Raw genomic sequence first — 15,646 nt, forward strand, 5'->3', positions numbered from 1 at the left:
CCCCCCACCCCGATTCCCTCATGCTGCTGTGCTGTGTGTCACGACAGCCTTGGCCATTAAGCTGCCAGCACACATTTGGTCTCCCGACCCAACACCCGCAAGGTAGCCGCTCCATCCAACACCAGTCAATGACTGCCTGGCGTCCCCTCGGGCTCCTGTCCCTCCCGTTTCTCAGTTGCAGTCCCCTTGTCCCTTCTGCGGAGGTCCAGCAGCCATCACTAAAATGTCTCAAGCCCACCAAGCCAAGCTGTGTATTTTGGGTCGCTTTAGAGAACCTAGTGGGCTGGTAGCCACCAACCAGCCTCCAATTTCCATCTCATCATGCAGAAAAATAAAGTCAAGTCACACCAGACAACGGTTACACTCCCCTCAAAAGACATGTTTTTGTTTTAATTCACATTTTAGTCCTTCTTGAGATGAGCCAACTTTCCAGTTAATTCCAGGTTGAGGAGTCCAGTGTGGCATCCAGATGATGGAGATGAGCGTCGATGTGGCACACTGGCACAACACACCAGTTGCTCTCCTTGCTGTTATTGAGTGACTGGGCACAGTCCTGGAGGAGCTCGCAGGCCGCTGCTGTGAAGCCCACCCTGGGCTGTTCAGACAGTCTTACAAATCAGAAGGTCCCACGTGGGCCTCATCAACATCAGTCCGAGCCGCACGTGGACCTACAAGCTGCGGCAGTAGATTTGCACATTGGATAGTAAAGGACATCAGTAGCATCGCTTAGGGACCCCCAACTCTGGACATCAGTAGGATCTCTTAGGGACCCCCAACTCTGGCCATCAGTAGCGTCTCTTATGGACCCCCAACTCTGGACATCAGTAGCATTGCTTAGGGACCCCCACTCCAGACATCAGTAGCGTCTCTTATGGACCCCCAACTCTGGACATCAGTAGCGTCTCTTAGGGACCCCCAACTCTGGACTCCCACCTGCACAGCCACAGTTCTGGGGCATTTGTCTGATTGGTTAAGAGCTGGGGGTGTGTGTCTGGGTTGAAGTGGGTGGAGTTTATTTCTTATAGTTGAGTTGGGGGCGGAGCTTATTTCTCCAGTGCCACTCCTTTAAAATGCGACAGGCAGAAATACAAAACAACCTATGAGGATATCTAAAATAAGAATAAATAACTTCACAACATTAAGAAATTTACAAAAAATTAAAAAAATTAAAAAGTCGAGTTCTCACAAAGTGTCCCGTCGAATAGGAAAGTGACGAGGTCTTGGAATCTGTAAGCCAGGCACTTTGATTGAATGACATCGCCAACAGTGCACAAGAATCCGAGGTCCAATAAATTAGAGGAAGCCGTCACTAGCCGGCCTGTCACCGGGCTTTGTGTCCCGGGAATATCTGCCACGTGGCATCAGCACCCGTCCCTCGTGGGGCATCACATCTCGGCTGATCAAATGCAGTGCCCTTCTGTGAGCTCCCCCCGCCCCCCCGGTCATATCAAGCGCTCCTCTGGTGGCACTTTGAGGACACGGTCCATCTCCAGGCGGGCGCCGGCCACCTCCTGTTGGCTCGGGCTGTACGTTCCTTCTGACTGTCGTTTCTTCCGTGCGGTGAGCACCATGAAGATGAGGCCGATGATCAGGAGCAGCAGGCAGCCGCAGGCCACTGGGACAGCGATGACGATCTGGGGGATTCTGTCTGTCTGCTCCTGTTTCTGCAAAATGAGAACAAGAAGACGGTCAGCAAGTAGGACACGGACGACACAACCACACTGTGAAAACAAGAACACTTTACATGGGAGGTGTTGTGCAAAAGAAAAAATCTGCCAATGGGGTAAGCAAAATTTACTTGACAAGATTTCTCGAAGTAAGCAAAAATAATCAAAAATAGAAATGTCTGGATAAGTCCATAAGTCTTACAATAAGAAGATATAAGGCCACAATATTAATAATTTTCCATTTGCTTAGATTTCATTTTTTGCCAACAAGACATGAAAAGGAAGCCCAGAAAAGGGGGGGGGGGTCAACCATCCCAAATTCTGCAGGACACCCCAGAGTCCCAAAAGAACTCCAGACGGGACACCATTTGTCACCGATTGTCCCAATGAGAGAAGCTGGAGGAGATGACAAGTGGGAGGAGTTATGAGGGGGGGGGGGCCAACACTCCAGTAGAGTTTGCTGTGACTCAGCCAGCCTGTTTGGTCGCATGCATAGCGGGCGTGAGGTGGAAAAGGTGCAACGTGCACACATTTTTGACTATACTAAGCATGCATAATATTTCAGATGTTATTTATTTCTCTTATCGTTCTCGTTCAATTTAAAAAGATACTGTTTTGATTTAATTAATTCTTTGAGTCGAGAAAAGCATGTGTGACAGTCACATTAAAGATAAAAAGAGACGATCATTAAAACAACGCGTGTTTATCGAGAAGAATGGCTGCAAAATTACGACGGTATAAACAAAGATGACTCGTCGTGTTACAAAAGGCATTGTGATTGGTGCAGAAAATCATTTAGCGCCTTCTCAGTCGAGAAACCGAACGCACCGCACCGTATGTGTCACGACTCTGTTCTGGGCCGAGGCTGAATAGTTTTTCCAAGAAACTCCATTTTATCCTTTTATCCCAGGACAAACGAGAATACGGTGAAAGCTCAAGTGAGGAATCGAAAAAATTGTTTGGCATCCCTGTTTGTCTCATCACTCGTAAGTTCGATGGAACTTTCTGGAAAAAACACCTTGGGGTAGTTGAGGGGCCGGTAATCCATAGAGTCCACCAGCACACAGTGTGGTTTGGTGAAGTCCGATAGCCAGCGCGCCTCCCATGGATCTGTGTCTGTGTGGTCCTCCCGGGGTGATCATCGCCATAGGCGCGTCAGCACTACGGCCAGCTGAGGACCAATCAGCTGATGCATGTGGTATTTGTCTTTCTGTTTCGGTTTCCAGATCGTTTGTATCAGTGTGTAGTAAGGTTATTATAGTTAACGAAAACTAAAATCAAAACTGAAACTATTATTAAAAAAAAACATTTTTGTAAACTATAATGAAAAACTAAACAAAACTATTAAAGTAGCTGGAAAGACTCACTGAAATAAAATAATAATTTACTAAACATAATTTTAGTTTTCATTTTTGAATGAATATTCTTGCTGTTAGTTTTGAACCCTTATAACTTTTAACTCTGAAACAGAAAGTCATCCACCACGAGCCGCCCGCACGTATTCATCCAGTGAACGGCGGCGGGTGACGGAGGGCGGCTGTTCACACAGCATTTGCGGTGACAGAGCGAGCCGAATACGTGGATAAAGAGTGTGGAATAGAAAGCGATTTACGTGCCGCCTTTCTTTATGCTTGTTGTATATCAAGATGTAATTCAAACGCCTGAAATTGAAATGTGCTGCTCAACAAAACCTTTACGGTATGGACAGAAAAATCACGAATGAGCAATGTTTCAGTTTACTTCTCAGGTGCCTGCTTTTTGTTGACAGCAATTCACCTGCCACTTTGCACACGAAGTACAGAGAAAGTATAGAAATCATGAAACAAATTCAACCTCGAGATTTTGATCCGGTCTGAAAATCCCATTTTTTTGGAATGCTGTCTGTGTGTGTGTAAGCACAGTATCTCAAAAACGACGCAACTAGATAGACGGATGAAATTTGGCATGTGGTTGTTACGCCAGAATTGTAGATCTGCATTAACTTTTGGGCCAAATCCATCAACCGGAAGTTGTACTTTACCTGAACACATACTCGATTTTTTTTTTATTCATGCAGCTGCACAGTCCAATTTATTCAACTTTACTTTTATAATAATTGTTCAATATCTTATTAATTTGATTTAATTTGTTGTTGATGGCTCTTTAATGTACATAATATAATCATTGTCTTGTGGTTTATTCATCAAACTAGACAAAGAGCCCGTTTAGACAACGTAAGATGAAACGGGCACGAGTGGAATAGTATAATATATAATAAGTGTAAGCACCACAAACCTGATATCGGTGTATTGAATGAATGCGTAATTAGGCCTCGAGCTGTAGTCGAAATCGCCTTTCAGGCCTCTAGAGCTTTAATCGAAGTCGCCTTTCTCTTTGGATTTTTGCAGCCGTAAACCCGCCGCCTCCCGCGATGTTGGGGTTGGATGTCGGTCAAAGTCGCCTTTCTCTTTGAATTTTCGCCGCCGTAGTCGCCTTTCTCTTTGAATTTTCGTGGCTGTAAATCCGGCGCCTGCCACGATGTTGGTCTCGTAAGGTTTTTCGGGCAGCTGCGCAGAAGGCGACTGCGCATTCGGCTTCGGACAGACGTGAGTGAGTGAGTGAGTGAGTGAGAAGACTGGCGAATTATGTATTAAGATATCTATCACCGGCGGCACGGTGGCGCAGTGGGTAGCGCTGCTGCCTCGCAGTTGGGAGACCTGGGGACCTGGGTTCGCTTCCCGGGTCCTCCCTGCGTGGAGTTTGCATGTTCTCCCCATGTCTGCGTGGGTTTCCTCCCACAGTCCAAAGACATGCAGGTTAGGTGGATTGGCGATTCTAAATTGTCCCTAGTGTGTGCTTGGTGTGTTTGTGTGTGTCCTGCGGTGGGTTGGCACCCTGCCTGGGATTTGTTCCTGCCTTGTGCCCTATGTTGGCTGGGATTGGCTCCAGCAGACCCCCGTGACCCTGTGCTCGGATTCAGCGGGTTGGAAAATGGATGGATGGATATCTATCACCATATCTGAGTACACGAGAAAGTGGAGGGGAGACCACCCGTGATTTCTGAAAATAAAACAACAGTGATCGAGAGACTGAGTAGGTCATCATACAAGATCAGCTTATTGTTGCTGACCAGTCACTTTTCCTTTAAAAACGTCGTTTAACAACAAAGCGATACAAATTGTGTAGAAATCCTGAGCTGGCAATGTCTCTACTGAACTACAGGTAGGTAGGCAAAGAGAGTCTGCCAAGTAATAAAAAGCTAAACATACTGATGTGTTTTTGTATTTATTCTCTATTTATTAATTCATTATTCATAACTGATATTGTGAAATTAATCCAGTAGCAGAATTATGTTTTAAAATATCTGTCTCCATTTTTTCAATGTTTCTCTCTCTCTCAAAACAGATAGTTGAAATATCATATTCTTTTTGCTCTTAACATCAGCCTTATCATTCATATTGCATACCAGGGATTTTTCCTGCCTTGCATCCAAACCTGCTTGGGTAGGCTCCAGGTTGCCTGCGATCCTGATCTGGATAAAAAGGTTTAGATAATGTTGTATAAATTGTTCTTAACTCTTTTAGGGCGGATGTCGACTTTTGTCGACAGGAGGGGTTGAAGGCGAATGTCGACAAAAGTCGACATCCAGGGATAGGGGGCGACAATCAGCTGTTAATGGTGACAAATCTCACTGTCACGTCACAGGCATTCCCTCTGTGCTTGGAGGAATGCTAGACTCGTTGACTTGGCAAATAAACATTGCGTGTGCGTGAGTTGCGAAATGTAAACAAAGGCAAGATGGCATCGACATGTGAAAAGGGAGCGAAGCAAGTGCAGAAAAGAAAACACTCGGCAGACGATGTTTTGCGCATTATCGCGGAGTCGGACTCTTGATTTTTCAGAATCGGATTTTATTGGCAGTGATCAGGAGATCGAGCAAGAGAGTGAGAAGCAGGCATCAGCTGATCAGACACCAGCCGATGCCGCGCCAGCAGATCTGCTGCCAGTTGAGTGCCTTCGCGCAGCCGATGCATCTACGGCAAGGTTCACATGGGATAAATACACAGACATTGATCCGTTGAGAGCCGATATGGCTACCGGAGTTTACAAGACGGCATGGCTTGCTGTTGGACACGACAGATCACCAGCTGCTGTACTTCAGGCTGCTCTCTCCTGATGCTGCTTTTCAACTACTGTCAGACGAGACAAACAGGTAGGCAGAGATTTTTTTTGAATCGCGGACTGCGTTTGCATCGCATTCTCGTTTTTCAAAGTGGAAACCTACAACAAAAGACGAGATGAAGCGCGCTGTGGCATTACAAAGAGAGATGGGACAGAACTGGTGATATAACTTCAGGGATCATTGGTCCAAACGTGTTTTGTCCCCTGGTGGCTTAGGTACGTGCTGCTGCAAAGTTTTATTTACTTCTGTAATAAACAGAAGCAAATCCCATGGGGTGAGCCAGGCTATAATGCCATACATAAAGTTCATAAAGTTTCAGAAGATGAAAAGAGGTGACAATACGGCAGAAAACTTGGTGGCAGTGGCATGGCACGATGGCAAATGGGTGACTTGTCTCTCTACAGTACACACTAACAATATATGTGAGAAAGTGCAGCAACAGACAATTGAAAAGTAGGCACCAAAGAAACACGTACTGTAAGGAGTGCAATGTGGCAATGACTGAAATTGGCTGCTGTGAGCGAGATCAGACTTTGCTGTGTAAAATGTATGTGATATGTATGTGAAATCATAGAGTATGCAGGCTCATACAACATGCAAGACAGTAACATTTGTCAAAAGGAAATATTTTTTGTTGATTTGATATGTTAAACAATTGCTTTGTGTTCTTTTTTAAAAAATGTTAGTTTTTGGAAAAATATTCAGCCCTGGGAGAAAAGAAACAAAAAAAAAATTAGCCCTAAAAGAGTTAATCTCAGATGCTGTCTCTGTCATTTTGTGCCTGTCCGTACTCCTATTACCTGCTCTTGCTCTGCTCATTAAGGGTTCACTATTCTTATGGTGGGCTTTTCAAGTCTCACTGCCCCAAACTTTCACACTACATGCTTGTTTTTCTTTGTTTCCCTCAATACAGCTAGGTGTGGTCTGCTCACTGATTCAAGCTTCAGAGTCCTGTTCTTCCTAAGCCCCTGTGATTTTCATGATCACACCTGTCAGAACACACTAGAATCTTTTTTATGATTTTTGATATCTTTTCAGGCCTGCAGGTGCAAAATTCTGTCAATAAATTGTTTGTGCCTGAGATGGAATCAGAGATCAATACGGCTGGTAGAAAATAACAAACTCCAGTGTTTGAGATTTTTCAATGCAAAATTGAAGGCATTCATTATAAGCACATTGTCTTGGAGCAGGATATGTTGTGTGCTGTAGACATTATGAGTAAAAAACCCTCGCACCTTAAATTTCATTACAAATTGGCCCATTCTGGGCAATAAAAGGAAAAAAAATAATGTGCCAACAGTCAGCGCAGATTTGTTCAGCACAAATAACATAGAAAATATTTTAAAAATGCTAAAATTGTGTAAAATTGTTCATAATCAGTACCTGGTTTTGATTATGCTTGGTTTTATCAGACAAAAACAAAACCAAATAGTAACGTGTGTTGTGTAGTGCAGTGTAGTAAGCGTCCACTAACATTAAATTCATATTATATCCAAACCCGTTAATTGTACAGTTCTTTCTCATTGTGACACAAAAACTAAACTCCATAGTAGCTCTTTAACCATAACATTATTACTAAAACTGAAACTAATAGATATATAAAAATACAATAGAAATGTCTTTGTAAAATAAAAACTAAATTAAAACTAAAAATACACGATGAATGAAAACTAAAACTAAACTGAATTTCCAATTAAGGTCAGAAAAAATATAGAAATAAAAACAAAAGTATGCATTGGGTTGGGGGGGTTATATCAACACGAAGTGCCATTGTCTGCCCGCCCCACATCTCTTGTGCCCTATAAATGGTGCCTGTGGCATACGGCGGGGGGCCCTGCCTGGCCAGGACATTATCTCCCCCCAGAACACTAGAGGGCAGCCCCCCGGATTGCAGCAGGGTCACAGGTTTGGGGCATGGAAGCTCAACCCTGCTGGGGCCCGTGGCCACCACCAGGGGGCACCTGGATGATTACTGAGCCCTTGGTTCTGCCACACCCCATAAAAGGAGCCAACAGCCACTACTCAGGGAGCCAGAGTCGGAAGGAGGTGAGCAAAGCTTGCTGGAGGAAGAGGAAGAAGAAGAGAGCTGCGTTTGTGCCACGTTGTGCCATATAGTGCTTGAACTGTGCCGTACAGGTGGGAAATGGGGAAGGTGTTTCCAACGTGGCAAAAGAAGAAAAAAATAAAAGCGCGCGTGCTGAACTTGTGTCTACATCTGTCTGTGTCGTAGTGTGGGCAGCAGCAGTGCCCTCTAGTGGGTGCAGCGCTCAAATCTTTCTAAGGGTATGCCTCCCCCCTGCACTAGCCAAATGTTCGGACACAAGAAGCTGCCCGCTAATCACAGAACGCATCTTTCTTGCTTAATGACAGAGCGGCCTGACTCATTAAATAAGCATTTCAAGAATGTAACATGCGCCTCCCGGAATACAAATTTTAATTCCTCACTCCTGCCAGGCATCCCGATGAGGCTAATCCTCGGCCTGACCGCGGACGGCTCCAGACAGCGACCTGCCGCTGCTTTGAAGACCCCCGGATGTTTTAAAGTCTCCTTTTCGCTCGCCACAAGAAATAAAAGCGGGTCAAGCGAAAAATGAAAATCGGCTTTGCAGGCCGCGGCTCTCAACGAGTGAAGCTAAAGAAGTGGAGTCAAAGTGAATGTGAGCTGAAGCCACCGGGGGGTCTCCATCGGGAAATGGTGCAGACGAGCAGCACATCACAAAGGAGAAGATGCCTCAGAAATGAGACAAAAGCGCCAATTAGCTGTGTTTACATCTTGACCATAGTAGGGGGCGACTGCAGACCCCGAGATAATAGAAGTTAGCTCAGTAACATGAGAGGGGAGTGAGAAGGAGCCGCGGGGTCAGAGAGGTGTATGGGGAGGACCAGCACAGAGCAGTAAAGCCAGCGGACAGCAGACCACCCAACACTGGGTGCCCTGTGGTGTCAGCGGGACGTCGTCACACTCATTTAAAATTTTTCATACCCATTTTAGAGCCTTGTAAACATCAGAACAGTTGTGACGAGAATAGGCCACTCAGCCCAACAAGCCTGTCCATCCTATACGTCTAAATGGTCCAAAATAACATCAGGTTGAGATCTGAGGGTCCCTAAAGTCCTGCTCTCCACCACAGTGTTTGGTCACTTATTCCAGGTGTCGGTGGTTCTTTGATTGAAGAAAAACTTTTGTGCAAAATCTGCCCTTAAGTTTGCAGCTGTGTCCCCGTGTTCTTGTTGCAGAATTTATTTTAAAATAGTAACTGGGAGCTATGAAAGGTGCCATAAAATAAAAATACACAAACACAAACATGCAGGAGAGGTCATTCTTTACTCGTACTCCTTTACAGGTACACCTGGGATGCAGCAATGGAGAGCAACATCTGTTCACAGCCTTTGCCTCCCACTGTAAAATGAAAGACAGCAACCAGAATGAGCAGAGCGTCACTTCAGCCCCGCCTCCAGCTCCGCCTCTCCCACGCAGCCAGAATAAAAGACCACCTGACCAGCAACACTTGTCATTGGACCACAAGAGACAAACATAGTCAAAAGCTCCTGCAATTCCTTCATCACACCATCAGAGGGTGCCAAAGGCATTCTTTTCTTCAGGGACGGTGTTTTCCATTTACCTTTCCATGTGTCAAAAAGACATTTAAAATGGGACCACCTGGCAGCAGTGCAAGACCTACCCGCTGCTAACGTAGTCCTGATTTAACAATTTCTGTTATACAGTGCCTTTCATATCTATCTATCTATCTATCTATCTATCTATCTATCTATCTATTTTCCAACCCGCTGAATCCAAACACAGGGTCACAGGGGGCTGCTGGAGCCAATCCCAGCGAACACAGGGCGCAAGGCAGGAACCAATCCCGGGCAGGGCGCCAACCCACCACAGATCACTCTATCTATCATATAGTGTCTTTTACATCTAATCTATTACATAGTGCCTTTCATATCTATCTATCTATCTATCTATCTATCTATCTATCTATCTATCTATCTATCTATCATATAGTGTCTTTTACATTTAATCTATTAGATAGACAGATATGAAAGGCACTATATAATAGATTAGATGTAAAAGACACTATATGATAGATAGATAGATATGAAAGGCACTATATAATAGATTAGATGTAACAGACACTATATGATAGATATGAAAGGCACTATATATCTATCTATCATATAGTGTCTTTCACATCTAATCTATTATATAGTGCCTTACATATCTATCTATCTATCTTATAGTGTCTTTTACATCTAATCTATTATATAGTGCCTTTCATATCTATCTATCTATCTATCTATTATATAGCACCTTTCATGCCAGTCTATATACAGTATCTGTCCTGAGTGCCCCTTCTGTTTTTGCGCCATTCTTAAATGTCGATGTCAAGTATTATTTAACTCCGCAGCACCTTTTGTGGTTTTCTACCTGACAGTGTTTTTCATTTTCTTCTTAATTATCTAATCAAGCGCTTTATCTATCGGAGTGTTGTTTGTTTTTGGATATGACGTGTTGATGCTACTGAACAGGTTGGTTTTATATATTTTCAAGATCCTTTATTTTTGAATCTTGTTTCCTGCGTTAAACGCCTGTGATGGTGAACGTTCGCCTATGTAGCGCCTCTTCTATTTCTTTTAAATCAGTTCTCAGGGGTCCTACTCAAATTTTCTCTCCTTCATTCTAAGGCAAGTAAACCTCCGGGTAGAGTTGGCAGTTGACCGTTGGTTTGTCACGGAGTCGTCTCGGTGGTGTGGTATCGGGCAATTAAGAGAACAGAAGTGTGACTGAATTAACCCTCAAAATGCCACCTTCTCCTCCACTCAGTGCCGTTCTCTCCAATGGCAGCAGCCCCTCTGCCCCGACGCCAGCCCTTTGTCGTTTTCAAGGAGTGAACACTCACATCAGTTTCACAGTGCTGGCCCACAAAGTTGGCTCCACAGAGGCACTCGTACTTCTCGACAAGATCACGACAAGTCCCTCCATTATGGCAGGGGTTGGAGTCACAGTTCCTCAGGTACGTTTCACATCTGGAAAAGACAGAAAAGCAGAAGTATTATTGGGGGTGCAGTTTTCATGTAATTAACACAAAAAGCTGCCTCAGGAATGAAAACTGAGCATGCTCAGACGAGAATGAGAATTTGAATCGAAGACTCTCTCCCATCGTTGCAGCTCCTATCCACACCTTGGATTATTTAGCGATGGTCTGTGAAGCGACACGAGTGAAGTGACCTTCTGCTTGTTGAGGCCCCTCGGATATGCTCAAATACGAGGCGTGTTCTCTTCCTGATCACTTTAAGGTTTAACCTTTAGTTGTACTCCACTCTCGGTGCACTTAACACCGTTGACATCACATGAAGAACGACAGGCAGTGCTTGAAGTGGAAACAAATATCTGCCAGTGGTCTCTCTATAGCCGATAACTCAAACGCCAACATGGAGTAACGCCAGCATGCCATAGCACTGTGCTGTGTACCGGCCTATGGCAAGGCCTGGCAATATTAGCCAATGAATAAGCTGTTACTGGGCTGAACTCCTGACCAATTAGTGAGGTGGGAGGCGGGGCTACAATTCAAATGTTCATTTGCATCTGAGTACATTCCATCTTAGCTCACCAGAATGGTTTATTTAACAACATTTTATTAGAAATACGTGTTTTGGGGACATTGCGGGCCTAAAAATGAATGATTTGACATGGATTTTGGCGTGAGATTTTTACATGGGTTTTTTGATGTCCTCCACCATAGACCCCTACTCTATCATAAACTTTGTTATCTCTTTTTGTAAGAAAACATGACATTGAAATTTTTTTCTTGGCCATCACTACAAAAGGACGTCAACAGGAACGGATCTATCCACCGCTCCGTGAAACAATGGAGTATTCACTTCATGAAACAATGGAGAATCCAAAATAGCCAAGATGATCAAGGAGATCCCCTCCCTGTTTGATGACACGATTGAGTATCCGTGAATCGTAATAACCATAGGGGACCTTCTCTTCAATTTCAAGTCTCCCTCAAAAAACAATCGGAGAAACAAACACCGCACGCCATTAAACAGCCTGGTGTTCTTTTGCTATATTGTTCAAAGTATGATCAACTCTCAGTTGAGGAGGTCTTATTCTGGCCTTGGATGTCAATGGCTCCATGTCTCTTTTCGTTCTGTCGCACTGAGCGATTGCAAGCTTACCATCAAGTCTGAGGAGGAACTGACGGAACTCTCCTGCGGTCGAGCACTGAAAAGCCAACTTGTGCAGTTCTGGCCACCTAGTAAAACAGAGGAGCCCAAACACAGCAGGGGCCTCATGTATAAACAGTGCGTACACACAATAATGTTGCGTACACCCGCTTCCACACTCACAATGAGATGTGTAAAAACTAAACTTGGCGTAAAGCGACGCACATTTTCACGGCTGCCTCACACCTTGCATACTCAGTTTCTGCTCAGTTTTACAAAAGGGCGGCACTCGGCGTCAAAGCAGTGCTACTGTTTCCGTGGTCTCCTTTTCTTTTTTAGATTCACATCCATGATGCGGGCTTTATCAAATACACCGCAATTAACTGCATATCGTTAACAAACTTAAGGCACTTGATTGTAATCAATCTTTAACACTATATTGGAGCACGGAATGGCCAAACAATTCCAACTACCATAGCTACTTTAGCGTTGTTAGAAGACATCGCAAATGGAAGCATTAGAAGACAGCATGTATTTACAGATGATGATGACTGGCTTCTAAGTCAATTTCAATTTCCAAGAGCTATCCTCTTGGCACGGTGTGCTGAACTGGCGCCGGCTTTACAAAGACAGACTTTGAGGAATTGTGCTCTGCTTTGCAAGTTCTGTCCAATCTCGGGTTTTTAGCCACCGGAGCTTTCAACGTGAACTTGCTGACTGATCGGGTATTTCTCAGTCATCACTGAGTCGTGTCATGCCAGCTGCATGGGACGGTATTATCTGCTTGTTATCCTGGTATATAAGATTTCCTTACCTTTTGGTTGAACGGGCAAACATCAAATCACAATTCGCAGCAACATCCTGTTTTCCCAGTGTAATCGGGGCGGTCAACTGCACGCACATTGCTATAAAGGCGCCTTCAGAGAATGAACTTGCTTACGGCAATAGAAAGCATTTCCACTCTATTAATGTGAAAATTATCTGAGATGTGAAAATGCGTCTCATTAATGTTGTGGTGCCTCTCCAATACCTGCAGCAGCTCGCTGCTCAAACAGTGTGAGCCCCACAATTCCGCTCCCTCCTCCAGTGGTGCTGACTCTCACATGGCGGGCTGCGACTCGCCTTTTCATGTCGACTTTGATATCTGACCACTTCTGTTTTTATTTTGGGCATTGCGTGACTTTCTGAACTGTTGTGTGCCTCCACCACGCTGTGCCACTCCATCAGTTTCCTTCTGTTGTTTATACCACTGCTTAAGCCACCAAACATTGTTTTTTCTTGCCTCCACTTCACTGAGCAGGACCTTCTTCTTCTTCTTCTTTTGGCTGCTCCCGTTAGGGGTCGCCACAGCGGATCATCTTCTTCCATATCTTCCTGTCCTCGTCATCTTGCTCTGTTACACTCATCACCTGCATGTCCTCTCTCACCACATCCATAAACCTTCTCTTAGGCCTTCCTGTTTTCCTCTTCCCTGTCAGCTCTATCCTTAGTATCCTTCTCCCAATATACCCCTCATCTCTCCTCTGCACATGTCCAAACCAACACAATCTCACCTCTCTGACTTTGTCTCCCAATCGTCCAACTTGAGCTGACCCTTTAATCAGAATGGATGAATAGTAACTTTCTCAAATTAAATAAAGAAAAAACCGAAATCTTAGTGATTGGCAATAATGGATACAATGAGGCTATTAGAAATAAACTGGATGCATTAGGATTAAAAGTCAAATCGGAGGTAAAAAGCTTAGGGGTAACCATTGATTGTAATCTGAATTTTAAATCGCATATTAATCAGATCACTAGGACAGCATTTTTTCACCTAAGAAACATAGCAAATTAGTTCATGCGTTTGTCTTTAGTCGGCTAGATTACTGTAACGCACTCCTCTCAGGTCTACCCAAAAAAGACATCAATCGTTTGCAACTAGTGCAGAATGCAGCTGCTAGAATCCTTACCAGGAAAAGAAAATCCGAACACATTTCTCCAGTTTTGATGTCACTACACTGGTTACCTGTGTCATTCAGAATTGACTTTAAAATTCTGCTTATGGTTTATAAAGCTTTAAATAATCTCGCCCCGGCTTATATATCGGAATGTCTGACACCTTATATTCCAAATCGTAACCTCAGATCCTCAACTGAGTGTCTCCTTAGAATTCCAAGAGCAAAACTTAAAAGAAGTGGTGAGGCGGCCTTCTGCTGTTATGCACCTAAAATCTGGAATAGCCTGCCAGTAGGAATTCGCCAGGCTAATACAGTGGAGCACTTTAAAAAACTACTGAAAACACATTACTGTAACATGGCCTTCTCATAACTTCACTGTAATTTAATCCTGATACTCTGTATATCTAATTCATTATAATAACTATTCATTCAAAATCTGTACTAACCCCTACTCTCTCTTCTGTTTCCTTTTCCGGTGTCCTGTTGGTGGTGGCGTGCGCCACCACCATCTACCCAAAGCACCATGATGTTCCAACAATGATGGATGGATTAAAAGCCAGAAGTCTGTATGACCATCAGCATCAAGTGACTCCGTGAAAAACTCGAACTACAAAGAGGACTATTTCATTTATGTTAGGTAGAATGCCCAGAGGGGACTGGGCGGTCTCGTGGCCTCTGAACCCCTACAAATTTTATTTTTTTCTCCAGCCTTCTGGAGTTTTTTTTTTGTTTTTTCTGTCCACCCTGGCCATCGGACCTTACTCCTTTCTATGTTAACTAATGTTGTCTTATTTTAATTTCTTATTTTGTCTTTTATTTTTCTTCTCTTCATTATGTAAAGCACTTTGAGCTACTTTTTGTATGAAAATGTGCTATAGAAATAAATGTTGTTGTTGTTGTAATGTCCTCATTTCTAGTCCTATCCATCCTCGTCACACCCAATGCAAATCTTAACATCTTTAACTCTTTCACCTCCAGCTGTGTCTCCTGCTGTCTGGTCAGTGTCACCATCTCCAGCCCATATAACATAGCTGGTCTCACTACTGTCCTGTAGACCTTCCCTTTCACTCTTGCTGATACCCGTCTGTCACAAATCACTCCTGACACTCTTCTCCACCCATTCCACCCTGCCTGCACTCTCTTCTTCACCTCTCTTCCTCACTCCCCATTACTCTGTACTGTTGATCCCAAGTATTTAAACTCATCCACCTTCGCCAACTCTACTCCCTTCATCCTCACCATTCCACTGACCTCCCTCTCATTTACACACATGTATTCTGTCTTGTTCCTACTGACCTTCATTCCTCTCCTCTCATATCTCCACCTCTCCAGGGTCTCCTCCACCTGCTCCCTACTATCGTTACAGATCACAATGTCATCAGCAAACATCACAATCCACGGGGACTCCTGTCTAATCTCGTCTGTTGACCTGTCCATCACCATTGCAAATAAGAAAGGGCTCAGAGGCGATCCCTGATGTAATCCCACCTCCATCTTGAATGTATCCGTCACTCCTACCGCAGACCTCACCACGGTCACACTTCCCTCATACATATCCTGTACAAACCTCCATTTCGCATTTGCTGAAATTCTCCTTTTTCTACAGGTGCTTTCACCATTGTCTTTCAACAAAACACTGAACAGAAGGGCTGTTTATATTGATTTGCATATTCAAATAAGCGTAATTCTGGGAGGAG

The 15,646-nt window shown here is 44.1% G+C and overlaps 1 protein-coding gene across 1 annotated transcript in view; it reads right to left on the reverse strand.

The window, feature by feature from the left end:
- Positions 1–381: 381 nt before the first annotated feature.
- The window catches only part of LOC114657374 (protein crumbs homolog 2-like), a 309,325-nt gene continuing 294,060 nt past the window's right edge, over positions 382–15,646 (reverse strand). The window contains exons 15-17 of the mRNA XM_051931950.1: positions 10,737–10,863; positions 849–1,664; positions 382–740 (exon numbers count right to left, since the gene is read on the reverse strand). Of these exons, the coding sequence (XP_051787910.1) occupies positions 1,443–1,664; positions 10,737–10,863 (349 nt within the window). The 3' untranslated portion in view covers positions 382–740; positions 849–1,442. The remainder of the gene's footprint in view (positions 741–848; positions 1,665–10,736; positions 10,864–15,646) is intronic.

Source organism: Erpetoichthys calabaricus, chromosome 9, assembly GCF_900747795.2.
Source record: "Erpetoichthys calabaricus chromosome 9, fErpCal1.3, whole genome shotgun sequence".
Classification (NCBI taxonomy): domain Eukaryota; kingdom Metazoa; phylum Chordata; class Cladistia; order Polypteriformes; family Polypteridae; genus Erpetoichthys; species Erpetoichthys calabaricus.